Here is a 26,512-nt window from a genome sequence, read left to right as displayed (position 1 = left end):
TTGAGCTTGTACGACCTCTGACATGAAGGGCAATGATCTCCCCGGGTCCCAGGCACACCCACTTTTGCTCTATTAGGATCCAAATAGCTGTTCTCCCTCACCGGTTCCCTTAACATCCAGGAGCTCTGTCAGCCCAGCAAGTCAAGAGTGAGGGAAGGAAGCTTGGCTCAGAAAAGGCTTCCAGCAGACGTCCAGATAAAGGAAGTCACTTGTCACTGCTCTATGCTGCCCAGGCTTGTCCCCTGGTATGCGTTAGGAAAGCGCAGTCACCAGGAAGCACATTATTCCCCCCAAGGCATCGGGGCTCGCCCAGGTCTGCAGCCTTCCACACGCTCTGCAGCCCTTGGTCAGATCTGTTTACTTTCAGGTATTCATAATTAGAAGCTGCTGTAGGTGAAATTTTATCCCCCAAAAGGTACATTCAACTATCTAACGCCTGGTCCCTGTGAATGTGACCTTATAAAGGGTCTTTGCAGGTGTCATCAAGATTAGGGTAGTCCTGGGGCGCCTGGGTGGCGCAGTCGGTTAAGCGTCCGACTTCAGCCAGGTCACGATCTCGCGGTCCGTGAGTTCGAGCCCCGCGTCAGGCTCTGGGCGGATGGCTCAGAGCCTGGAGCCTGTTTCCGATTCTGTGTCTCCCTCTCTCTCTGCCCCTCCCCCGTTCATGCTCTGTCTCTCTCTGTCCCAAAAATAAAAAAAAAAAAAAAAAAAAAATTAGGGTAGTCCCTAATCCAATGACTAGCGTCCTTACAAGAAGAGGGAAATCTGGACACAGAGACTCAGAGACACAGAAAGCACACCAAGCCAGGGAGGAGGCAGAGATTAGAGTGTGGTGGCCACAAGTCAAGGATTCCCAGAAGCCACCTGAGGCCCAGAGAGAGGCAAAGAACAGACACTCCCTCTGAGCCTCCAGAAGGAATGAACCCGCAACACTTCGATGGCAGGCCTCCAGCCTCCAGAACCGAGGAAACACACTCCGGTTGTTTTAAGCCACCCGGTTTGCTACTATGGCAGGAAGCTAAGACAAGAGCCTCCATTAATCAATCACGCTTACCGTGTGGCAGGCGATGTCCCTGTACTTTACATCCATTAGCTTACATGGTCCCTACCGTGACCCTATGAGGCAGGTTCCTAATCACACCGCCTAGAGATGAGGACACCGAGGCTTGTACCTCGCCCACAGTTACCTAGCTAGAGTATGGGGCAGGTGGGGTGCAGTCTTCCTCCCCTTCGCTGGCATCATCTTCTCTCTCTTACGGTCTGAGTGCTAGGGACACCTGCCTGGGAGACACCTGCCTCCTACCGGAAGGTGCACAGAACCCGGCTGACATACCCACTCTACGCAGCGGTGTGACAACTGCCCTCACCCTTCTCCCAAGTCATTTTCCCCCTTCAACTAACCGGAAGCCACGGCCGCTCCTGCCTCGCAGGGGATGCCACAGATGCTGACTCCCAGAGCACCCGGCAGAGCAGGGCTCCTGGACCACCTGCACGTGCAGGGCTCCAGCAAGACCCAAAGACCTCACTCAACAGGGTGTGTGTGCTAACTGGCCCAGGAGAACACCAAACTCCAAACCCGACCTCTGGGCTCTATGACTCCATGATGCCAGCAACACATCCCTGCGAGACGATCCACCTTTCTTGCTCAGCAAGCCTTCGCTGTGATGTCCCAGAACCACGCAACACGGTGAAACATGGAAAGTGAAACATGGAAATTACCACACGGCCCCACAATGCCACTCCTAGGTCTGTACCCACACGAACTCAATCAGGTGTTCAAACAAATACTCGTCCGTGAACGTTCCCAGCACCACTACCCACAATACCCCACATGTGGAAACAATCCAAATTTCCATCGACAGCTGAGCGGATAAGTAAGTTGTGTGTAGGGGCGCCTGGGTGGCTCAGTCGGTTAAGCGTCCGACTTCAGCTCAGGTCCCGATCTCGCGGTCCGTGAGTTCGAGCCCGGCGTCGGGCTCTGGGCTGATGGCTCGGAGCCTGGAGCCTGCTTCCGATTCTGTGTCTCCCTCTCTCTCTGCCCCTCCCCCGTTCATGCTCTATCTCTCTCTGTCTCAAAAATAAATAAAAACGTTAAAAAAAATTAAAAAAAAATAAGTTGTGTGTATGTACACACGATGGAATATTATTCGGCCACAAAAAGGAGTGAAACACTGAACACATGCTACGCATCACAGAAGAACCTGGAAGACATTATGCTAAAGCAAAAGAAGCCAGACAACAAAGGCCATATGTTGTCTGATTCCATTTATGTGAAATATCCAGAAGGGATAAATCCATGGAGACAGAACACAGACTGGCAGTTGCCAGGGCCTCCCGAGAGGAAGCAGGGACAAACCACTCGATGGGCGGGAACTTTTCCTCTGCAGTGACGTCAGGGCTCTGGAAACAGATGGGGGCAGCGGCCGCGCCTGGCCGTGCGTGTACCAAATGCCACCGAATCGTCCACCGTAGAACGCGCGATTGTGCGTTGCGTGCATGTCGCCTCAAAGCTTTACTTTTTTTAGCAAATCGTACAAACTGGTTCGTTAACTTACCAATGTGCCAGAAAATGTCCCCTGCTCCACCCTGCAGTGGCTCCTCCCTCCTGGGGCTCTCTGGACAAAGGTCCCGCTCCCTAACTGGGCCTGCGAGCTCCGAGCTCCCGGCAGTGGGGACTGTCCTCTCTCCCCGCAGCAGCCCAGGCAGAGCCCCCTGGGGGCTCCTTGCCTCTCTGCTTCCCTCCCCATCCTTAGCATCCTCCCAGGCTCTCCAGGGGACTCCCTGGGGAACCCTCCCAGACAGCCCAGCACGGACAACTGAGCCAGGACGCCTGCTCAGTCCCCACACATGCACTGTGCGTCCCCAAGCCTGGAGGGCACTCTTCGCCACAAGACTCTTGACAGAGGCATATAATGAATAACATGCCCTGGGTGTCGACTTCCCATTCCCGGCAGCACAAAGCCGCAGCAACTAGTATCCTCCGCAGTTTACAGACGAGCAAACCACAGCATGGAGGATGAGGCTGATTGTAACTACTTCACAACGTGCGAGGGATACCGTCAGGACTCCCCGGCCAAGTTCAGTGCGACTGCAAACCGTCCCTGAGCCCTCCGGGATCCAGGCCAGGGGCTATCCAGCCCCTAACAGGACCTGACAACGAGCTGCAGAATCAATGCGGATGCACATAAACTTGCGTGGATTTTCACCTGTACCTGATAGATCTGTATGTGGCTGCGAGCCCCGGTTCCCTCCGCCTCCCCAGGCAATGTCCCCTTTCGCGGTTAGCACGTTTTCTTTGCTGCAGTCCTCCTGGACAGAGATGCTGTCCTCAAACAAGACATATGAAAATGCCTCAAGAGATTAAATGCCCATGGCCAAGCTTCTGAAAGTGACCTGATTAAATACTTAACCGTAATTCCAGTCTAGACTCAATACATCAGGCCTCTGGCTCAGGGCAACACGGCCTGTGTGGCAATTGCGCGAAATAACGCGTACAAATGGAAGCAAGAAAGCCCATTTCTCCTTAGTTTCTGCTAAATTGGGAGCCGGAGACTTAATAATGCCGGCCAAGTTTACAAGCCAGGCTGCGGGCTCTGCTGAGGCCCTCAGGGGACAGGGCCCAGCCATCAACCAAGGACACAGCTCTCCAGAATTAATCAGGGCTGAGAGCCAGGGCGAAGACTGCCACAGAGTAGGGCGCACCAGAGAAATGGGTCTGATGCTCCCTCGCTCTCCCTCAGCACACCCCCCCCCCAGGAAACCTGGAGGGCTCTCAATCCTTCATTTCACTCTGGTTTTATATTCAGAATCCAGGGACTCTTCACTCTATGCATGTTTTATTCTTTCAGGGCCTCCTCCAATAAGCCATTCATCTGAACTCCAAACCTCAGATGCACAGTTCCCTCTGCTGACAGTCCCCCCCCCCACACACACACACACACACTCCCCAGGCTATTTTCTGGGAGCCCCGCAGGTGTCTATAAACGATCCTTGCTCCGAACGGCATTCCCAGACTGTCCGGCCCATGGGCAGATAACCCTCACCTGTATGGCAGGTGCACTCACTGTAAGAGAGCACTCACTCCCAGCAACGTAACTACCCAGTCCCACGCCTGTCTTTCCCACTGGACTGTTGGCAACCCAAGGGCACATACCAAGTCTGCCTTGTTCTTCACTGGGGCCCCAGTGACAGGCAGAATGGGACCCAGTGACGCGCCTAGGACATCAGCCACGCAGGCCTCTCTGACTCTGTGTCTGCCGGTGACTGCATGAAGGAGGGAAAGAAGTAACTCACCGATATACTCTTTGGAGGGAAAGAAAGAGACCATCTACTCATCTACGAATCACAAAGTTAACTGCACCAAGAACATCCCACTGCCTGACCCCTTTGGAGGGATGTTAATTAAGCAGTTAGTTAAGCATTTCCTGTCTACCCCTGGTTCTGGTCCATAAACTTCATATCGAATCCAAACTGAAGGAAAAGCATAGATCAAAGAAAGACCAACATCAACTAAGATTACCACATTTCTGGCACATGATTAACCACCTCAGTCTCCAGACAGTCCTCTAAGAAGACAACACAGGTGCCTGGGTGGCTCAGTCAGTTAAGGGTCCGACTCATGATCTCGGCTCAGGTCATAATCTTGTGGTTCGTGAGTTAGAGCCCTACATGCATGGAGATTCCTTCCCTCTCTCTCTCTCTCTCTCCCTCTCTCTCTCTCTCTCTCTCTCTCCCTCTGGCCCTCCCCCTGCTTGTGCACATGCACACTCTCTCTCTCAAAATAAATAAATACACTTTAATTTAAAAAATAATAATGGGGCACCTGGGTGGCTCAGTCGGTTAAGCACCTGACTTCAGCTCAGGTCATGATCTCACAGTTCGTGGGTCCAAGCCCACATCAGGCTCTCTCTCCACTGGCCTCACAGACCCTGCTTGGGATTGTCTCTCTCTCCCTCTCCCTCTCTGCCACTCCCCGACTCACACACTCTATCTCTCTCTCTCTCTCAAAATAAATAAACTTAAAATAATAATAATAATAAAATCTAAAAAAACTAAAAAGATACTGGAACACAACCTGAGCGTCAGGAGACCTCCTCACTGAATGGAGACACAGCACGGGGGTAGGATGCAGGGTCTCCTGGGCCACTAAAACCTCACAATCTTCTCTGTCCACTGGCCCTCGTCACCTGTCCCTCAAATGCATTTCTGTCCTAATCCTCTGTCCTTGGGCTGCCATGACAAATGACTGCTGAAGTGGTGGCTTATGACAACAGAAACTTATTCCCTCCCAGTGCTGGAGACCAGAAGTCCAAAACCAGGGCACAGGCAAGGCCATGCTCCCCAGAAAGATCCTCTAGGAGATCTTTCCTAACCTCTTCCGGCTCCCGGTAGCCACAGGTGCCCCCGGGCCTCCGTGACTCATGGCAGAGTCTTAACTTCCACCTTCCGCCTGTGTCCTCACATGGCCTCCTTCTCAGGTGCCTCCTTCCTTCTTATAAGGACAACAGTCATACTGAAGTAAAGGCCTATTTCGATCCAGTATGACCTCATCTTAACTAGTCTATCTGCAGTGTCCCTAACTATCTAATAAGGTCACATTCTGAGGCACAGGGGTTGCAAGCTATCTTTTTGGGGGGGGTGGGGGGGGGGAGGGGGAGGGATTGTAATTGAATCCAAAACATCTCCATTCTCCATCACAAAGTATTTATTAAGTGATCCAGTCAAGATTAGGTCATAAGGAACCGTGTTTCCCTTCAAGTTCATGTGTAAATGTATGCAAATACTTATGCAAAAATGTTTTTTCAAAGTTTCATTGTTTTTTTTCTTTTGTCAACGTTTCCTGGATATCTAGATTCAGACTGAGGCTTGTGAGTAATTTTGAACCTTGAGAACGAATGTCAAGTAATTTATGCGGAAATCCAATGATTTCTACTCAAAAGCGCTCTAATCTTCAGATTTTTTCACGGGAGATGGATGTATACCACGTGGGTTGCTCTGGCACCAGGGATGGCTTTTCAGGTCCCTGCTGTGGCCAGTGGTGGCGTTCAAGGGGTGACCGGGGGTCAGATGTCACACTAAACATGGCACACAGCATGTGGTTTATTTTTGTTTATTTTTTTATTATTTATTTTGAGAGAGATGGGGGGGGGGAGGGACAGAGACAGAGGGAGGGACAGAAACCCCAGCAGGCTCCACACTGTCAGCACAGAGCCGGACAGACGCAGGGCTCGAACCCGTGAAAACGTGAGATCGTGACCTGAGCCGAAATCAAGAGTCAAGGCACTTAACCTGCTGAGCCACCCAGGCAGGCGCCTCCTATCATGTTGTTTAGTCTGCTGACACACGGCAGTCACTGCACCAGCCCTGAGCTGACACGCCTCGGCCACCACACCAGCCTCGGCCGGGCTGGTTCCTCAGCAGCCCTTCACAGTCCCCTGGATGCCACCGGTCACTGATGAAACAGCCACGGTATCTTATGCCGGTCACAGAACTCCCCACGGTGCCATCAGCCGGCCTGTGGCACAGTCACCACTCGAGGGCGAAATCGCCACCTGCGGGTGGCCAGGCCGCGCTCCTCGGGCGCCCTGCCTGCCGTGCTGAAGAGATGTTCGTTTCACTCCCCAAGAGTACCAGTTAAGGAGGCTGATTCCATCGTCAAGGATCATCTCTACTTGACGTTCTAGGTATCCCCCTGCCTTCCTGTCTCCTCAGAGAAAGAAGCAACTGGAAGCTTCCATGCTCTAGAGGCGTCACAGGAAAGGCTTTCTAATAGCGTGATTCCATCTGGGTCTCAGCTGTCCCCCAAGGTTAGGAATTTGTCCACACGGAGGCACCTGTGCACTCAGCAACATGTGTACAGTGAAACCTCGGTTTGCCAGCATAATTCGTTCCGGAAACACGCTTGTAATCCAAAGCGCTCGTATGTCAAAGCAAATTTCAAGAACCTTGGGTCCAGTTGTGATCGTGCGACCTTCGGCCTCACGTCCTGCTCGTATTGCAAGACATCGCTTGTCCGTCAAGTTAAAATTTAGTAAAAATGTTTGTTCATCTTACGGAACACTCACAGAACAAGTTCCTTCAACCTAAGTTTTACTGTATTTTTTTTTTACCATTTTTTTTAAGCAGGCTTCACACCCAACGTGGGGCTTGAACTCACAACTCTGAGATCAAGAGTCGCGTGCTCTACCAACTGAGCCAGCCAGGAGCCCCTGCAACGTGTGTATTTTAGAAACATCCCCAGGCATCCCCCGAGAGGTGAGAAGAGACATCAAGAAATCCAGTGGCTGAAGTGAAGAGACGGGAGTAAGCAATGCCAGGATCTCACCCACCTCTAACTACACATGCACACACATACACAGAATTAAAAGCACTTTCGGACATGAGCAGAAGGTGAATTAGGCCTGCTGCCCAGCAAGGCGGGCCGTACGGAACGAGAAACGTGAATAAACAAGGCTCCACGCCACTATCCCATTTCTTCGGGCCGGGGCTACCCTCCCAACCACGACCTGAATCATTACCAGGTCAGTGATAAAAACGGAAGCCCAGGGAAAATTCTATACGCTGCTGAAAAAGAAAGAAAAACTGTTGTAGGCTGACACGTTGAAAGAAAATCCGGGAAGCGACACCGCGCACCTGCGGGTAAGCAGCAAACTCTGCCGGGTAAATAAAACAGCGACTCGAAAAATAGGGGGTGCTAAGGCAATACTGTGTATGCCACGGTTATTAAAAGTTTGTCCTTAAGAAACACTTTCATCCAATCCTTCACGTCCAGGGACTTAGATTTTTCACTCTGAAGGCTCATTCCGCCCTAATCCCACCTTTAAGTGCCTGCCTATAATTCATAGAGATCAAAAGAGGGAAATCGTGCAGACAAATGTTAGAGCCCTTGACCACATCTGGTCCCCACTGCTGGTCAGATAAACTGCAAAATGGAAATTTTATTTTCTGTTCAACTGGAGGCAACACGGTTGAAGAGGCAGGAATCTTAAAGAATTGGATTTCTGTTAAATCACTTTTTTTTTTTTAACCTTTCACTGGACGCTCACTGCCCCTCCCCCACTCCGAGCATTTCAAAGGCCTCCCAAGTTCATGAACACTCTGTACTGGGTGCCAGAGAGGGTCCCGGCTCCCACCGCCCCCAACACCTCAATCAGAAAAGCCAGGCGGCTGAATGCCTTTTCAGCTTTAAGAGTCTATGAATCTCCCATTTTTCTGTCCACACTTGACACAGGCATAGAAATATGCTTGGAAGGGTGGATATTTCTGAATGGTACATTATTTAGAGAAACCTAAGAGACCCTGACGTCTTCCTCCCTTTCACACAGCTTCCCTTCCTTTCTAATTGGTACATAATACTAGGACAGAATAGTCATTACTCTAAAATGAAAAGATCATAAGACTCTAAGCCAGGGGCTGGCAAACCACGGCCCGCAGACCAAATCCCACCACAGTCTGGCAACGCGCTGCCCGTAAACGAAGAATGGTTTCCACCATTTGTTTTAATGAGGTAAACCCACGTAACGTAAAATTAACCATTTTAAAGTCTACGATTTGGTGAAAGCAATGAGTTAAAAAAAAAAAAATGCTATGCTTCAGTCTCCGTAAAATAGAGCTCAAAACTAGTGCTTGCTTCATAGAAATGTTGTAGGAATAAAATAAATGAATATATAAATAAAGGAAGTAAATGTACAATTTGGTAGCATTTAGTACATTTGCAACGTCGTGCAACCACCCATTCTATGGATTCCAGTGCTAAAATATTTTCATCAGCCCCCAAAAGGAAACCCCATCCCCATTAACCCCCACCCACCTTTCCCCAGCCCCCGACAGCCAGTACAGTAAATCTGCTCTCTGTGTCTACGGATTTGCCTCTTCTGGATGTTTCCTGTACGGGGCATCAAGGGATGTATGTCCGTCTGTGACTGGCTTCTTTCACTCTGCATCAAGTTTTCGAGGTTCATCCATATCGTACTGTGTGTCAGCACTTTGTTCATGTTCACGGCTGAACAGCCTTCCATTGTATGGAGGAGCCATATTTTATTCATGCACCTGTCTGCTGACGGACAGGTGGACGGTCTCCATCTTTCAGGTACTGTAAATAATACCGTTGTGAACATTTACTTGCAAGGATTTGTCAGAATGCCTGTTTTCAGTTCTTTGGGGAACAGACATGGGAGTGGAATCCCTGAGTGATACGGTAGTTGTGTGTTTAAAACTTTTCGGGGGCGGGGCGCCCGGGTGGCTCAGTCGGTTAAGCGGCCGACTTCGGCTCAGGTCATGATCTCGCGGTCTGTGAGTTCGAGCCCCGCGTCGGGCTCTGTGCTGACAGCTCAGAGCCTGGAGCCTGTTTCGGATTCTGTGTCTCCCTCTCTGGGACCCTCCCCCGTTCATGCTCTGTCTCAAAAATAAATAAACGTTAAAAAAAAACAAAACAAAACAAAACTTTTCCGGGTAAGGTGCCCGGGTGGAACAGCCAATTGAGCGTTCGACTCTCAATTCTGGCTCAGGTCATGATCCCATGTTCAAACCCCGCATTGGGCTCTGTGCTGAGCATGAAGCCTGCTTGAGATTCTCTCTCTCTTTCCCTCTGCCCCTCTCCCCCACTTGTGCTCTCTCTAAAAAAAAAAGGGGGGGTGCACCTGGGTGGCTCAGTCAATTAAGCATCCCCGACTCTTGATTTTGGCTCAGATCATGATCTTGCAATTCCTGAGATCAAGCCTCAAGTCGAGCTCGGTGCTGACAGCGTGGAGCCTGCTTGGGATTCTCTCGGTGTCTCTCTCTCAAATTAAATAAGCAAATGTTAAAAAAAAAAAAAAAACTTTGAGGAACTGTCAAACTGTCTTCTAATTTTTACCCTTTTGGGTGGTTCCATTGTTTTAATGGTTATATAAATAAATACCTATGTAGTTTCCCCTATTCTGCCTCCTGGCCTGCAAAGCCTAAGGTATTTGTATCTGGACCCCTGCAGAAAAAAGCTACAGATCTCTGTTCTAAACAAAAATGTCTCACTGTTCCTTTTGGCTGTTCACTGCTCTGTAATTACAAAGTACTTCAGTATATATGATCTACTTTGACTTCACTGGCATTTCATCACCACGTCGCAGGGCAGCAGAGACTGACGGCAAGATGATCAGAGGCTGCCTGGGGTTCCACAACCACCAGGACCTGGAACCAGGACTGGCCCTGCCATCTCCCTTTGCCAACTGGGCTTTCCTTCCTCTTGCCTGTTTACCCCAGTCCCTGCACTCAACCCCAACGGCCAGACTGAGCATCACATCAAGAAGGACTTGAGGGGCAGCTGGGTGGCTCAGTCGATCAAGCTTCTGACTCGGGATTTTGGCTCAGGTCGTGATCCCAGGGTTGTGAGACTGAGCCCTGCATCGGGCTCTGCACAGAGCGTGGAGCCCGCGTGCGATTCTCTCTCTCCCTCTCTCTCTCTGCCCCTCCCCTGCTCATGCACACGCACGCACGCTCTCTCTCTCTCTCCCTCTCTCTAAAAATAAGTAAACAATAACAAAAAAGGAAAGACTCGAGAAGCAGCTTTGTATCAATGCTGAGAGGAGGGAAGCATGGGGGGGCAGGTTCCAGGAACAACAGAGTCACAAACATGCCAGCAATGACCACAGTGACCTGAGAATACATGACCACAGGTGTGCATAAGCTATCTGGTCACCAAGCTTGTGCACAGCACGGCACCGGACATCCACTTTTGTCCGGTTCAGAGCCCCTTTTTGGGGAGCCACCCACAGTCAGGGGTGAGGGGGCCATAAGGCCATTTAACCCAATCGCACACCAGATCCCTGAGCGACTCTGCCATGCGTCCTGGAAGGGGCCGCACACCCGGGGATGGGACTCTCCACCAACAGATTTGCAGCTGTCACGTTAGCTCCCAACGCTTGGCTGAGACGGAATCCCTCTGTCCTGCCTTCATTCAAAAGGGACCACAGCAGGTGCAGGGAACAGAGAAAGGAACACAACTCAGCCCTTGTCCTCAGGGGCCCTCCGTCCAGGAGGGGACATGGGTAAGGTGCACCCACTGCTCCCGTCACTGTATGTGGCAGGACTGCAGACAGCGGCGTGGGGGAGGGCCCTCATTCGGCCTGGGTGAGTCAAGAAAGGTTCACAAGTTGAGCTGAGCCTAGGAAAGCTTGGCAGGTGGAAGGTAAACAAAGGTTATTTGCAGGCAGAGACAAAAACATATGCAAAGGCACTGTGGCACCTGCCAGAACGCACAGGGCTGACTGTACCAGAGCTTGGGTAAATACCACCGGACATCACTTGGTCAGCCGGACTACGTCCCATCCCTTCTGTGGGTGGGAGTCCCCGGCATGGGTCCCCATCCCCACCTCTCCCTCCTTTGGCCTCTCCAGGCTGACCCTCAAAGCAACACTCCCTAAGGACAATCTGAAGAACCGTGGCAGCCTGGCCACGGTGCCTGGAGGACCAAGATGCTTTGGTGCCTTTGAAAAATGGGCAGTGGAACACACATGACGTTAGAAGGACTTGAAAATAAATCTTGTGAAGTTAATAGAAGCACAGCAATTTGGAAGAAAAATAATCACATTTCCCTCCTGCTAAATCATGATTTGCCCCTGGAAAAGTCAATTATATTAAAGAAAATAAGTTATTATTTTCAGGGGGGAAAAGGAGTCTTGATAAGTGCCTTCATTCCAGCAAACAGAACTCTGAGAACAAATGCCTGAGTTCCCAGATTTCTGGAGGCTTCAGGGAAGCCCAAATGGTATTCCTTAGAAAAAAGGTGGGGAGGGGCGCCTGGGTGGCGCAGTCGGTTAAGCGTCCGACTTCAGCCAGGTCACGATCTCGCGGTCCGTGAGTTCGAGCCCCGCGTCAGGCTCTGGGCTGATGGCTCGGAGCCTGGAGCCTGTTTCCGATTCTGTGTCTCCCTCTCTCTCTGCCCCTCCCCCGTTCATGCTCTGTGTCTCTCTGTCCCAAAATAAATAAATAAACGTTGAAAAAAAAAAAAAAGAAAAAGAAAAAAGGTGGGGAGAGTCCGTAACTCCCCCATAGTCTGCACGTCTGTCCCAGGACCTGACCCCAAAACTGCTGTTTGTCTGCCAGAAAGGAGAAGAGGGCGCCTGCGTGGTTCAGTCCGTTGAGCGCCCGACTTTGGCTCAGGTCATGATCTCGCGGTTCGTGAGTTCGAGCCCCAAATCGGGCTCTGCACTGGTGGTGTGGAGTCTGCTTGGGATTCCCCTCTCTCTCCCTGTCTCTCTCTCTCAAAATAAGTAAATACACTTTTTAAAAAGTAATAATTAAAAAAAAGAAAGGAGCAGAAACACAACTGACCCCCATGCACCCCTACCCTAGGTTTCCTCAGCCCCCCCCCACCCTTCCCCAACGCACACCCTTCAGGCATCAGTCCTGCAAGTTTCCAGCCTGCCCTCCCGGGTAACACTGTCGTGACGCCACAGCAAACAGCCAGTGGGTGTTGCCTAAGGGTCAGGCTTCACCCCTGCACTCGAACCAGTGGTTCCCACAGAAGAGTCAGCAGCTCTCTGGGTTTTCAGAACCGAGCGATCTGGCGGGCGGTGGCCAGGGATTCTGCCAAGCACCCCAACACTGCGCAGGACGGCCCCCCCGCGACCGGAAGCTCTCCGACCCAGGAAGTCAGCAGTACACGGGGCCAGAAGCCCAGCTTACACGGATCAGCTCATCTAATCCTCGAGCAGCTCCGCAAGGCAACAACCAGCACTCCCCATGGCCGACCGGCGAGCCAACCGGGGCCCAGAGGGGCTGCAGAGTCCCCCAGGCATGCACCCCAACTGGCGCTAGTCCCGGCTGTGGCGGGGCAGCCGCCACAGGAGGTCACCTCCTGGCAGTGACGTCACAGAACAGTCACAGGAAGAAGGTCCTGAGCCTCAGACAGGTCACTTCCTGGGCACCGCCAGCGCCACTGGGCAGAGCCGGGCAGGGCTCGTCCGGATTCAGGGACGGCAGCTTGGGACCCTCGCGCACTGCATCGGCCCAGAATCTGCCTCGGGACGCCGGGCTAATGCCATCAGGAAGGCACAACCACAGCGCCGTCGGCTCCCCTCGACCCCGACTCCCCGACCCTGGGCTGCACCTGCCCCCCGCCCGTGCTCTCTCCAGCCCCCTCCCTTACGCCCCCTTCTGCCTCAGGGCTCCCAGGCCCTGGGGACGCAGGGCCATTCCCGCTGGGCCCTCAGCCCTCACACACACTTGTCCCCACAGCCCTGCTTGGGAACAGAGGGGCCATGTCTTCTAGAAAGGGTCCGGAGGCAGAGATGATAGAGGGTCAGACCCACAACGCAGAGGCATAAATCCTAACGAGCTAAAGCAGGAATGGGCAAATCGCAGACTGTGACCTGAGACCCGCCAGGCACCCAGATGGATAGGAATAGAGGAGGAAACGAAGCCAGCAGGCGACGAAGGACATCTTTTTAAAGGGTTTCTGAGCAGGCAGTGGTCACCACAGTCTGAGAACTCTGACCAGAGAACCCAAGAGCCCAGGACTGATAACACACTCTGGGAGGACAAACATTCCACATGTTGATTTAGCCATGAAAAAATCAAACACATCCGTGTCCCTGCATCTCCCAAAGCTCCAAAACACAGAATTTTCAGTAATTCACGTAATGGCAAAAACGGAGCCTGGGTGGAGAGAGGAGGCTAACCACAGGTCGCCTCCCTCACACCGTGATGCCCACACACTCCTGCACCCTCGTCAACAGGTCTGACTGCAGGGTGTCACCAGACCTGCCAGGGCGCGTTCCGCACACACGTTGAGCCCTGCACAGGGCTTCCTCTCCACACTGAGACAAACCTGAATTTTCCAAACACTGCCAGCCCCAAGAACTTCACGTAAGGGACTGCTGACTGTACCACAACATGTGCCCCAGGAGGACGGCTCCGCATCCCCAGGGTCCAGGAGCAAAGCTGGCAAGCAAACTGGGAGGGAGGAGGGAAGGGAGGAAGGAGGGAAGGAAGGAGGGAAGCAAGGGAGGAAGGAGGGAAGCAAGGGAGGAAGGAGGGAAGGAAGGGAGGAAGGAAGGAGGGAAGGAAGGAGGGAAGGAAGGAAGGAAGGGAGGAAGGAAGGAGGGAAGGAAGGAGGGAAGGGAGGAAGGAAGGGAGGAAGGAGGGAGGGAGGGAGGGAGGGAGGGAAGGAAGGAAGGAAGGAAGGGAGGGAGGAAGGAGGGAAGGAAGGAGGGAAGGAAGGAAGGAAGGAAGGAAGGGAGGAAGGAAGGGAGGAAGGAGGGAGGGAAGGAAGGAAGGGAGGAAGGAAGGAGGGAAGGAAGGAGGGAAGGAAGGGAGGAGGGAAAGAAGGGAGGAAGGAGGGAAGGGAGGAAGGAAGGAAGGGAGGAGGGAAGGGAGGAAGGAGGGAAGGAAGGAAGGAAGGAGAGAAGGAAGGAAGGGAGGAAGGAGGGAAGGAAGGAAAGGAGGGAGGGAGGGAGGGAGGGAGGGAGGGAGACTGGTTTGTTATTTGAAGGCATTGTTCTCTTTTACCTCTAACTTCTTGGTGGCTCATAAGACCACACTGCTCCCCGATGCTGGGACACTCTCACCTTCATCACTATCCACCTCGCACATCCGTTCAACCACCCAGCCTAGAGCTCACACAGAACCCTCAGCGGCTCACAATGTTAATTAATAACTAGACAGCCTGTCTAGTAGTAAAATAAAAACTAGAAAACTTGAGGAAAAGTAAAGCTCACGACGCCACACTGCCCTTTTCCAAGGAGAAAGCGATTAAAACCATCACCAGAAATTGCGTTTTTTTCTCTGTTAACAAGCTGACATCAATAACAAGTACCAAGTGCAACTTTCTCCTCCTGAAAGAGAAAATGACAGAAAGTAGTACTTGGTCCTCCTGAAAGTTCTGGGGCAGACATCTCCTTGCTAGCTCCTCCAGGCCCAGCTAAGAGGGGAAAAGAGCGCTCCTATTTCCCCATCTCCAGGGGCCTGAGGCTGGGGATGGCAGATAAGGCCTAAGAGTGGCGCCCAGGCCTGGATTCCAGGCATTCTGACTCCTAGCCCAGTGCTCTTTTGCCCTACACCCTAATGGCCCCCCACCTAACTTCAAGTTACTGCAGCTGTGCCTTTATAGCTTTTTTTCAGTACCTGCTTAGTCATAAGGACAAGGGTTATTTCAAATTATAAACATTCCATTCTAATAAACAAAAAGCCAACACTTAGAAACAAAGACGCGGTTCTTATTATTAGCAGGCTTTAGTAACCCCGCCTTCTGAGGCCAAAAGAATTCAGAAGATACAGGAATGAGGTCTGGGGGGGCTGCGTATGTTTTAGGATGGTGAACAGATGTGAAGAGAACTCATCTGGAAGGCAGCCTCACTTATCCTCACGGGTCAATCCCCCCCCTCCCCGTCAATTGTGCTCTCTGGGCTCGGTCCACAGTGAAGGACCTCCTGAACGCTACAGGACGTAAATAGCAGAAAACAGTCCAAGGCAAAAGGCAGCACCTGTGGTCTTTGTGTCTCTTCGGGTCTTTGTAGGGGTCTGGACATCTGTTCTGGGACAAAACGATGTGACAACTTACAACCTTTGTCTTCAATGGCAATAATGCGAAAGGGCTCATCCTAACTCCTGACTGCTAGGACGGGGGTGTTGACAGCAGCACGTAGAGGAGATCCCCGACATGCACAACCTCTTCTCGCAGGGACACGGACTGCATTTCCACGCCCCGTGTGCTGTTGGGTCTGGCCAGGCACCGAGCTCCAGGCACAGGAATGTAAGTGCCGGGATGGGTGCCGCCCTCCGGCCCGAGCAGGCAGGAAAAGCTCCTGTGAACTGTCCTCCATTTCTCCTGTCCCGACCCACGAGCTGAAAGGCGAGGAGACCAGGAGCCTCGTGGAGGGCAGAGCCCCAGGACAGAAGGAGCCCGAGTCCTTGGACGACTAGAGGCAGCAGAGCCCCTCCCCTTCGGCCACTTGGACGGTGACACAAACGAATAACAAACTCTCGTTGTATGAAGCTAAGGAAACGCTGGGGTTGTTTGTTACAGCAGCCAGCCAACCCTAATTCGGAAAAGAAACCACAACACTTACACTTACACCTAACAGTGTGTGCACCTCACATGTGCAAGGAAGTTAAACAGAATCACTCAAGACGGCACGCAGATTGGGCATCGCACTCCTGAGCAAAGGCACACTCCGACCAGAAACAGAAAACCCCACCGGGATAAGGACTCCCAGAGACGTTTTTGGTGAGAGACTGACCCGTGTAAGCCTCGGCGGGCTCCCTTCATCTCGTCCCTCTGGGGATCAGGCGGGACTCGGACCCCCGATACGACCTCAGAGCGAACACTAACGTTCCAGGGAAGCCACTCAGCACCTCTCCCCACCTTCACCCCTCCCTTACAACAAGCAGGGTCTGCAGAAGCAATATAGCCCATGTGGCTTTAGCGGCAGTCAGACTCGGGGGCTGCGGGGGAGTCTGAATAAAGCAGATTCAGTCTCAGGCAACACAGTCAATAAAGGGTGAAAGAAACCGTTACCGGGCACAGACCAGGGGCCACGTCTGTGCAAGGCTATCTCTCTTTATCCCCAGAACCGCCCCAGGAGGATGGTATCATCCCCAATTCACAAGGGAGAAACTCAGGCTTACGGTAAATAACTCACCCAAAGTCACTTGGCTAGCAAGACAGGGAGCTGAGATTCAGAGACGGATCTCTATGGCCCCCAGTCTGTGATGTTTTGGGCACATGCCACACGCTGAAAGAAAACACCTCGTTCTCCTGGAGGCACCCACGTTTCACAAGCTGACAGATACCCGTCTGGGGAGAAACCATCTGGTTTTTAAAAAAGAAGATGGGGCACCTGGGTGGCTCAGTCGGTTGAGCGTCCGACTTCGGCTCAGGCCATGATCTCACGGTTTGTGAGTTCGAGCCCCGTGTCAGGCCCTGTGCTGACAGCCCGGAGCCTGGAGCCTGTTTCGGATTCTGTATCTCTCTCTCTCTCTCTCTCTCTCTCTCTCTCTGCCCCAACCCACTCGCATTCTGTCTCGGTCTCTCTCAAAAATAAACATTAAAAAAAAAACAAAAAAGGAGAGAGTGCCCGTGTGTAGGTGTTTTGGCATCTCACCTGCGTGCAGGTGAGCCGACGGCTGCCAAGCACCCCACGAACACCGTGCTCACGGCCAATCATCAAGAAGCGTGGCGTCTTTCATTTGTCCCCCTCCTCCCTCGGGAGTCAAAGCAGTCCCGTGACCGCCCAGGGCCTCTGCAGACTGCGCATGGCATGCCTGGGTCGGGAGAGCCACCTGCGCGGCCTACAAAGCGAAGCCCTCCCCCTGGAGTTGTTCCCCTGGGCCAACAGTGACTATGCAATGCTGGTACGAAAGGCGCTCCCTGCCATCACTGGACAACTGGCATGCCAGACCCACAGGGAGCCTGGCCATCCTACCCACATTCCAAAACGACAAACGATGAGAAACTAGAAATCCGTCCAAGCCTATGTCTCCGCCTCGAATGCTGAAGGCAGGTGAGCGCAAGCGGGGAGAGTGGGAGGAGACAGCCCCCGAGGAAGAGCTGTCCCCCCGTTCCCCAGGTGCACTCATGTGAATGACTACACTTGAAACCTGTTCAACTTCCTGTTCAGGTCTCAGATTACCTGATTGCATCATCCTGTCACTAATTCGATTACAAGAAATTTCCAGAGCTGAACCGAAACCGATTCAATTCCTTCAATTAGATTCTGGGAGCCCAGGGTGGGGGGGGTGTCATATTGTGAGCTCCCAACACCCACCTCCCTCCTTCCAGGCATCCCCCGAGGAACTGGGACCCACAACCTTACAGAAAAAAAAACATTCAGGTGGTGGTGACCAAAACATCACGAAAATTCACAGGAAAAGCCTTAGTTGTGATAATCACGTTATAGGTTATATCCCCCAAAATGCAAACACTGAAGTTCTACCCCCCCCCCCATAACTCAGAATGTACTTGGATGCATTTGGGATAGGGTCCTTAAAGTTTATTTATTTTGAGGTGGGGGAGGGGTAGAGAGAAAGGGGGAGAGAATCCCAAGCAGGCTCCATGTGCTGTGGGGGTTCAATCCCACAAGATCCCACCAACCCTGAGATCATGACCTGAGCCAAAATCGACTGAGACACCGGCCTGCCCCTGGAGATGGGGTCTTTAAAGAGATGATTAAGGGGCACCTGGGTAGCTCAGTGGGTTAAGCGTCCGACTTTGGCTTAGGTCATGATCTCACAGTCCAGGAGTTCAAGCCCCGCTTTGGGCTCTGTGCTAACAGCTCAGAGGCTGGCACCTGCTTAGCATTCTGGGTCTCCGTCTCTCTCTGCCCCTCCTCTGCTCACACTGTCTCTGTCTCTGTCTCTCAAAAATAAAAAAACGCTCAAAAATAATAAAGAGATGACTAAGGGAATGAAGTCATGAGGGTGGGCCCTAATCCAATGAGAAGATGAAGACACAAACATAATGGAGGGCGAGGACACAGTGAGAGGACAGCCATCCATCCACACACCAACGAGAGGCCTCAGACGGAACCTGGCCGGCCGACACCTTGATCCTGGACTTCCAGCCTCCAGAACTGAGGAAGGAAACTCCTGCAAGTCTCAGCCGCTCAAGGTGCTACTCTGTTAAGGCAGCAAACTACCCCACACACGTTACATGGTGATTTGAGGGACGGTCCCAAAGCACTTCCCACCTCATTAATCAGATACCATATGTTTTCGCTCTTATGCGGATCCTGAGAAACTTAACAGGAACCCATGGGGGAGGGGAAGGAAAAAAAAAAAAGGACGTTAGAGTGGGAGAGAGCCAAAGCATAAGAGACTCTTAAAAACTGAGAACAAACTGAGGGTTGATGGGGGGGTGGGAGGGAGGGGAGGGTGGGTGATGGGCATCGAGGAGGGCACCTTTTGGGATGAGCACTGGGTGTTGTATGGAAACCAATCTGACAATAAATTTCATATATTGGAAAAAAAAACAAAGCAAACTTAGGTACAACAGCTACTGCTATTTGCATAAGCCATGTTACGAAAGGGCCTTAAGTCTTCAGTTCCTGTGAACCTCCCAAATCAGCCTGACCTTGTAGACAAGGCCAACCGTTATCATCCACTTCGAAAACGTGGAACCGGCTGAGAGAGGCTCAAAGACCTGCTCTGGGTCACATCAAAGATGAGTGGCCGCACGGCGGCTAAGACTCCAAGTTCTGACCCTTCACCTGGTCCCATCCTCAGGGCTTACCTCCCAGATGACCTGAGGAAAAGTCTGAACGTGGTGGCCAGTGGGTCAGCCAGTGCGGTGTGGGGGGGGGGAAAAAATAATCCAAAAAGATTTCATACGATTCCCTTTGTGTAACATTCTTGAAATGATACAACTACAGAAATAGAGAACAGGTTACTGGCTGCCAGGGTTTATGCAGAAGGGAGGAGTGAGGTGGGTGTGGCTCTAAAAGGAACACAGGAGAGGTCCTTGGGGTGATGGCAATGCTCTGACCTGCATCCATGTCAACATCCTGGCTCTGGTAGGACACTGTAGTGTGGCCGGACGTCACCTTGAGGGAAACTGGTAATGAGTATGTGGGGTCTCTCTATATGATTTTTTTTAATTTATTTATTTTGCAGGGAGAGGAGGGGTGGGGGGGGCATACACACAAGCAGAGCAGGGACGGGGGCAGAGAGAGAGGGAGAAAGAGAGTCCCAAGCAGGCTCTGCACTGCCCACTGCGGGGTTCAATCCCACGGACCGTGAGATCATGACCTGAGTTGAAATTAAGAGTCGGATGCTTAACCGACAGAGCCACTCAGGTACACCATCTCTGTATTGTTTCTTCCAACTGTATGTGCTTATAATTACCTGAAAATACAAAGTTTAATGCAGAAATAAAGAGGAGGAAAAAATAAAAATAAAAAATAAACAAAAGAAATTAAAAAAGGAAATAAAGAGGAGGAAAAAATAAAAATTAAAATCAAAAAATTAAATTAAATTAAAAAAAGAAAAAAGAGGAGGAAGGAAGGACTGAAGGAGGGAAGGAAGGAAGGTAACATGTGAAGGAATTATTCACAAACCCTAAGACAATCTGATAAGACGTGATATCCTAGCAAACACTGGCACAACAATAAATTTAAAATTTTTATGTTTCCAAAGTAAAATAAGATTTGTAGAAATATAATATGCCCTAATTTGGTTTTTCTGCAACTCCAGTGAATGAAAATGTCTGCATTTCTATTTACTTACAATCAAATCTGATTTTTCTTCCCCCAAGTAGCAGCTTGCTTACTCCTCTAGATAACAAAGGAGATCTCGCTGCAACCCCGGCTCCCAAATTTATTTAATGTTACACTATTCCTAGCAATTATCATCACTCAGAACAATCTAAATACACACAAGTCATGTTCCCCAACACCAAGCGAATGTTGCTTTCCCCCAATACAGGGGCAAAACACACCATTAAGAAATCAACTTTGGCAGAAAAGTATTCTTCTAGCCACCGTGTCTGTCAAATCCAAACAGAAAACCGCTACATTTCTGAACTGCACTTTATTAAATAAAATATAAAAGCAACACCCCATTGAGTGCTTGGCTTATCTCATACATGGTGCTGCCCCCTGCTCTGCTAACCTCATCTAAAAAGGACGTTCCTGGTCTTTGTGGTAGGCAGGCTTAGCTCCCGGCCCACCTTCCAGGTGGGGAAACAGAGGCTAAGGAAGGTGAGTAATTTGCTTAAGGGCCACTTATTTAACAAGAGCCAGGAGTTAGAGGTGTTTGCAGCCCGAATCCCCACATCCCCCGTGTGAGCTGTCCGTACAAAAGGCCAGAATGAAGTGCCCACACTTGGGTCCACTGGTGTTTAGTCTCCCAAACATAACACAGCTGAAGGCTTGAACGAGAACCGTACTCTCCCCAAGAGCTCTCCGCCCCACCTCCTATAGTTTTCTGTCGCTGCCCTAGGGAACCACCCCACCCTCAGAATGGTCCACGGGGATAATCTCGCAGCTTTCCAGAATCAACCCAGCGACTCGTGGTCTCAAAGTCCAGCTGTTGGCCAGCGGGGCTCTCCCGGGAAGCTCAGGGAGGGATCTGTTTCCAGGCTCGTTTAGGGTGCTGGCAGAATCCAGGTGTGCCTACAGGCCTGAGGTCCCCAGCTCCTTGCTGGTGGCCACGTGGGGGGACGGGGGGAGAGGCGCTGAGGCTGAGCTCCCGGGCTTTCTCTGGCCCTTGCAAGTGGGGCCCTACCTCTCAGGGCCAGCAACTGCGCACAGAACCCTTCCCAGCCTGGGAACCTCTGACCCCGCTCTTCTGTGACCAGCCAGGGAAAGTTCTCTGCTTTGGGGGCCCACCGCTGCAAAGCCCTTTCTGCCATGTCACACATTTACAGGTTCTGGGGATCAGGGCATGGACATTTTGGGGGGCCATTAGTCTGCCTCTCACACCGTCTTCGAGAAAGGTGAGCACACCACCCTCGGGTGTGATTCTAGAACATGCTGCATCTTTTCACCTCATCTCAGGAACAGGATCCCTAGGAACAGCTTGACCGGCACTAAGCCTAAGACTCTGCGTAGCTGGGGGAAGATGGAAAAGTTGATCCGGCCCAACCCCTCAGTGTGACTAGGTTGGATTTCACGCCTGTGTTAGTAAACCACATCCGTGAGCACTGACCCACCAAATTCAAGCCTAGGAGGAGACCTTAGCAGGCTGGTAAATTTCCTGGAGGCAACCCCAAGCCCCACAGGAATAAAAGGGGGAGGTGGGGACAAACCAGCATAGCCCGCCTCGCTGAGCAAGCAGCAGATCAGCTGTTTACTCTTTTCCCCATTTTTATAAAATAAATAAATAACCGAAGTGGCTCATTTGCAAACAATGCTTCTAACAGATTCCAAGTACTTGCAAACAATGAGCTGTGATTCATGTTTCCAAATGAGATGGAGTTTTATCATTTTCTTTCCCCTCGTGATTCATTCATCCCGCCAAGGCAGTGGCTGGCGTGAAAGCGAGGCCCACCCACGACCCGCCAGAGCCCTCCAAGGAAACACAGCCCTGTTGTTAGGCTCCCCCAAAAAACACTGTGGTTGGTAAGGGGGACGGCCAGTAATTTTCCCTTGGGAGGAAACAGCCAATTAGCTAATGGGAATGAATCCCTGCCCCGCAGCACATCTATCTTCCCTTCCCCTGGGAACCAGTGGGACCCTCCACTGCCAACCCCTGGAACAGCGGACAGCCCGGGCTGACCTGGATGTGCGCATGCACACCCTTCCTCCTGCCCAGCATCCGGAGTTTGCCTGGAGGGGCTCTAGTTATTGAAAGCTCCTTGTAACGCTGAACAGGCTTCACCCGCTGAAACTAAGGAGCGCGGCCGCTTTCTCCTCCGCCTAACGGCCGTTCCCACTGTTCCTAGAATTGCCTGGCAAAACCGTCCAGGACACCTTCCTTCCCTGGCAACTTTCCAACACAGACTTTTCTTACAATCACAGTATGAGCCAAAGGCGTGCGGATAGAAGTCACCACAGTGAGGGCTAGCTAAGCTTCTGGAAAGTGTGTGAGTTAATGGGAAGGGACACAGCCACCTTCTGGCCACCACCCCAGCGAGGAGACCCTGCTCACTCGGTCGCTGAATGCTCCCTTTGATCTTCTCCAAACTAGACAGCCTAGCAACTCAACAGGTGCCACCGTACAGTGTCCTCCCGGACACCGTGAGGTCACCCTGGTCACGCTGGGAGCCAACAAGAGGAGTCCAGGGATCTCAAAAAGTAGTGTTCCGAAGACAAGCTCCTCCCCATCTCCTTGCGCTCGGTGGGACCACGGCGTGAACTCCAGAGCCAGGTTCCAACCCCAGATACGGCACTTACTAATGGTGCGAGCATGCATGTTCTCTCTGCCTCAGTCAGGTGGGAGTGACAGCAGAACCCCTGCCAGGACTGGGGGTGGATCACGGGTGGAGCTGTTCCCTGCCTCCACAGGGCCGTCGGTGGTCCTGCTCCCCTGCTGGCCTCCGGCCTGTCCCCAGGGCTCCAGCCCCTCCTCGATCTGTCCCCGGTGCGTTGCAGTCCTCAGTGCACTCGTCACGCACCAGCCAGCTCTCCACAGCCAGGACCCCCACGACCACCACCCCTGACGCAGTCCCAGCCAGAAGGTGCACCCCACACCTCCCTCGAGAACACTGCAGGCAGACAGGGACGTTTCTATCAGGACACCTGCGAGGAAACCACAGGGAGGCACCCAGGGTGCGGTCTCCACGCTCAGGTCCCAGGGCCCTCTAGCCCACCTCTGTCGTTGACCTCTGTGCCCACGGCTGAGCCCCAGCTTCCTCTTCTCTGAAAATGGGGTGGGAAGACAGCTCAGCCACAGACAGTGGTCCTGAGGCAAGGAGGACCCCCCAGCCCTGCATGTGGAACAAGACCAGTGTGGGCCAAGCGGACCTAGGACTGTCTCAGGGCCGTTCCCACCGCAGCGGTCCCCAAAGAGCTCCCCTGCCACACCACTGACATCTAGCAAAGGTGAGCCACTGGAATCACAAAAAAGAAAGAACGGTGAGGGCTAGGGCCACCCGCTGGTCTTCCCAAAGTCAAAGGGGGAGGTCTGGAGCAGACCAGCCGTGGGAGCCGGCACCGCACTGCGAAGGCTCAGGGGCAGCAAGGGGGCCTGCGGGCTGCGGGAGGAGCCCCAGGAGGGCACAACCTGGCCCGCGGAGACGAGGCCAAGGTCACAAAAGGCCTTACAAGTCAGGCAGAGCCTAGCCTGGGTGACGGAGGCGGTAAAGGCGCTGGAGGAAAATCACACTGAAAACCGGGAAGCTCCGGGGTCTGGGATCGCGGAGAGCAGCCTGGGCCCAGACTCCAGCCAGAGGTGGGCAAGAGCCCGGCAGCCAGGCTGCAAAGCCCCGGCGAGCAGGGCAGCAGAGCGCAGCGGGGGCTGGGGTCCGGTGGTTCTGCCTTTAAGGAAAGCCTCGCTGTCTGGAATGTGTACTCACTCGGTCCGAAACGTAAACTTGCAACCCGACTCTCCCCACCCCATCCCCCCCCACCCCCATCACCACCACACTCCCCTCAGGAAACGACAAAGAGCGGCGGAGCCAACACAGTCCCGCCTTTCGCCTCCCGCTCCCCGAGCCCGGGGACGCCGAAGCGCTCGGCCGGCCGCTCCGCTCCGAGGGTCCCGCACGCCCCGGGCCACAGGACCACCAAGCGGCGGGCAGGGAGCCCGGCCCGGCCGGGTCGCGCGCGCGCGCGCGCGCCACTTCCCACCGGGAGAGCACAACTCTTCGCCGGGATCGCTCACTGCAACTCGCAACCGCCCGGCCGCCCGCGGCTGCAGACCCCGCACCGCGCACGCAACTTCACCCCAGCGGCGGGAAGGCGCCGCAGAACAATGACCCCCGGGGCGGCCCGGCCCGCCCACCCCCGGGGCTTCGGGCCGCGGGCGGGACGCGCTCCGAGCTCGGGCGGCCCGGGAGGCTGGCAGGCTCCGCCACGGGGTGCCCGCCCGGGACCTGGATGGCGGGGCTCGGGTGGGGGGGGGGGTGCGACCCCGCTCGCCCGCGTGTCCCCGGCCCTGCTCGGCCCCGCGCTCCGGAGTGGGGGCGGGGGGGGAGGGACGCCGGGCGCTCGGGCCGGGCCGGCGGCAACAGGCTCCGGCGCCCCCGCCCGCCGCGCCCCGCCGGGCCCGCCGTCCCCCCCCCCCCTCCGGAGCGCGCGGCGCGGGCAGGCCGGGGCGGGCGCGGCGCGAAGTGGGGCGCCGGAGCTCACCCACGCCGTATTTCTCCTCTCTCTTGGTGGGCACCCAGCGCGTCATGGCGCCGCCGCGAGAGCCGCCGCCGCCGGGCCAGGAAACTCCGCGTCTAGGCCGCCATTTTCCATTCCTTTCGAGCCGCGACAGGATGGGGAGGAAAAAGTTTGCGGCGGAGGCGGTGTCATGTGGGACGGGGCGGGCGGAGCGTCGCGGGCCGGATGGGAAAGGCCGGGAGCGCCGGCGGGAGGCGGGCGGGCCCCGGGCCCGAGAGCACTGCCCCTGCGCGGGGGACCCGGCTCCGCCACCGCGCGCCGCAGCCCGGCTCCCGCGGACCACCCCCCCCCGGGGGCGGCGCCGCGCCCCCTCCGCGGGGGACCCCGGATCCCGGGAACCCTCGCGGGGACCCGGCTGTCACACGACTTGGGGGGCGGGGGGGGCACGTGGGCCGCCCTGGGCGGAGGGGGACGAGGAGGGGGCGAGGGGGACCCGACGCGATTTACGAAGCTCGGGGTTGGCGCAGCGCGGCAGTTAGACCGCGGGCTCGGTGCCGCCCCCGGGGCGTCCTGGAGCGGAGCAAACCCGGAGGTTCCCTGGGAGGCGCCTTCCAGAGCACGTGGTCCTTTCATTCGGGCGCCAAACATTAACTGAGCACCTAGGGCGGCCTGGCCAAACCAGCCAGAACCCGGGGGGGGGGGGGGGGGGGGGAGGAAAGTCACCAGGGGTGGCTGGCCTCGCTGGGGCTGGGGCTCCCAAGGCGGCCGGCGAGACGTGTGCGCGCTGCGGGGTCAGGGAGTGCTTCCCGGGGAGGTGGCCTCTTGCCTGGAGTGTTCGAGGAGTGCGGTTACCCAGGGAGGCCCAGAGACCTCATCCTCCTGGGGCTCCCAGAAACTTCTAGTTCAGTAGGACTCTGTGAAGGAGGGGAAGAGAGGAAGTGAGGAGAGGGGTGTGCCGGGGAAGGAGGGCTCCGTCCGGGCCCTGAGCGGGTGTGCAGGGGCTCTTAGGACTGTGGTCTGCACCCCGCAGGTGAGTTCTCAGGCTTTCAGGTTTTTCCACACCAGTAAAAGCCGGGGCTTCGGGTTTCTCCAAGGAAAAGCTTAAAACAACACACACATGGGGCGCCTGGGTGGCTCCGTGGATTAAGCATCGGACTCCCGATTTCAGCGTAGGTCATGCTCGAGGTCCCCCGGTTGTGGGATGTGCGGCTCTGCTCCGAGTATGGGGCCTGCTTAAGAGTCTCTCTATCCCTCTGCCCCTCCCCTGCTCGCACTGTCTCTTAAATTAATTAATTAATTAAGTATATAATCACACAACACACATCCATTTATTTTTACCATAATTTCAGAAAAGATGAAAACCAAGAAAAGGAGGAAGGAGAAATCCTCAGAATGCAGACAGCTCCGTAAGTGGAGTTAATTTGGAATATTAACCATCCGCCTTCCTGTCTCCTGCCCCCAAGAACCAGTGACAATGGCAGTGGGCCTGGGAGCCTTCAAGGATTGGAGGAAGGGAGGTGAAATGGATGGAAAGCTTCCTTCTCAGGGGTAGGAAGAGACCTGGGAGGCAGAGCTGGGCAGGGAGCTAGTGGGGCCTGGGGAAAGCCCGGTGGGCCACCATCCTGCTGTAGGGAATGCCCTTGCCTGCCCTTGGGGCCACTCTGGAGGGGGGGGGTGGGGGGGAATCTCAGCATCCCACCCAGAATGCGGATTAAATACACTTGGGAACGTCCTAGGAGCTTTTTGGTTTGCGTGAATGAGAAGATAACGTGACCTGAGAGCTCTTGGCATATCAACCGCAGACTCATAGAAAGTTACAGTCCTTACTCTGACAA

General features: G+C 53.9%; 1 protein-coding gene across 2 annotated transcripts in view; it reads right to left on the bottom strand.

Moving 5' to 3' along the window:
- The window catches only part of DOCK1 (dedicator of cytokinesis 1), a 525,941-nt gene extending 501,106 nt beyond the window's left edge, over positions 1 to 24,835 (bottom strand). For both annotated transcript variants that reach the window (XM_047073604.1, XM_047073605.1), the window contains exon 1: positions 24,702 to 24,835. In XM_047073604.1, coding sequence (XP_046929560.1) covers positions 24,702 to 24,747 — 46 coding nt within the window. In that variant the 5' untranslated portion in view covers positions 24,748 to 24,835. The remainder of the gene's footprint in view (positions 1 to 24,701) is intronic.
- Between the last annotated feature and the right edge of the window lie 1,677 nt (positions 24,836 to 26,512).

This window comes from Lynx rufus, unplaced genomic scaffold (assembly GCF_022079265.1).
Source record: "Lynx rufus isolate CCGP_SWC_20201006 ecotype Redwood Valley unplaced genomic scaffold, mLynRuf1.p SCAF_11, whole genome shotgun sequence".
Taxonomy (NCBI): domain Eukaryota; kingdom Metazoa; phylum Chordata; class Mammalia; order Carnivora; family Felidae; genus Lynx; species Lynx rufus.
The sequence above is the reverse complement of the archived record's forward strand: the minus strand, read 5'-3'. Positions and strand labels throughout refer to the sequence as shown.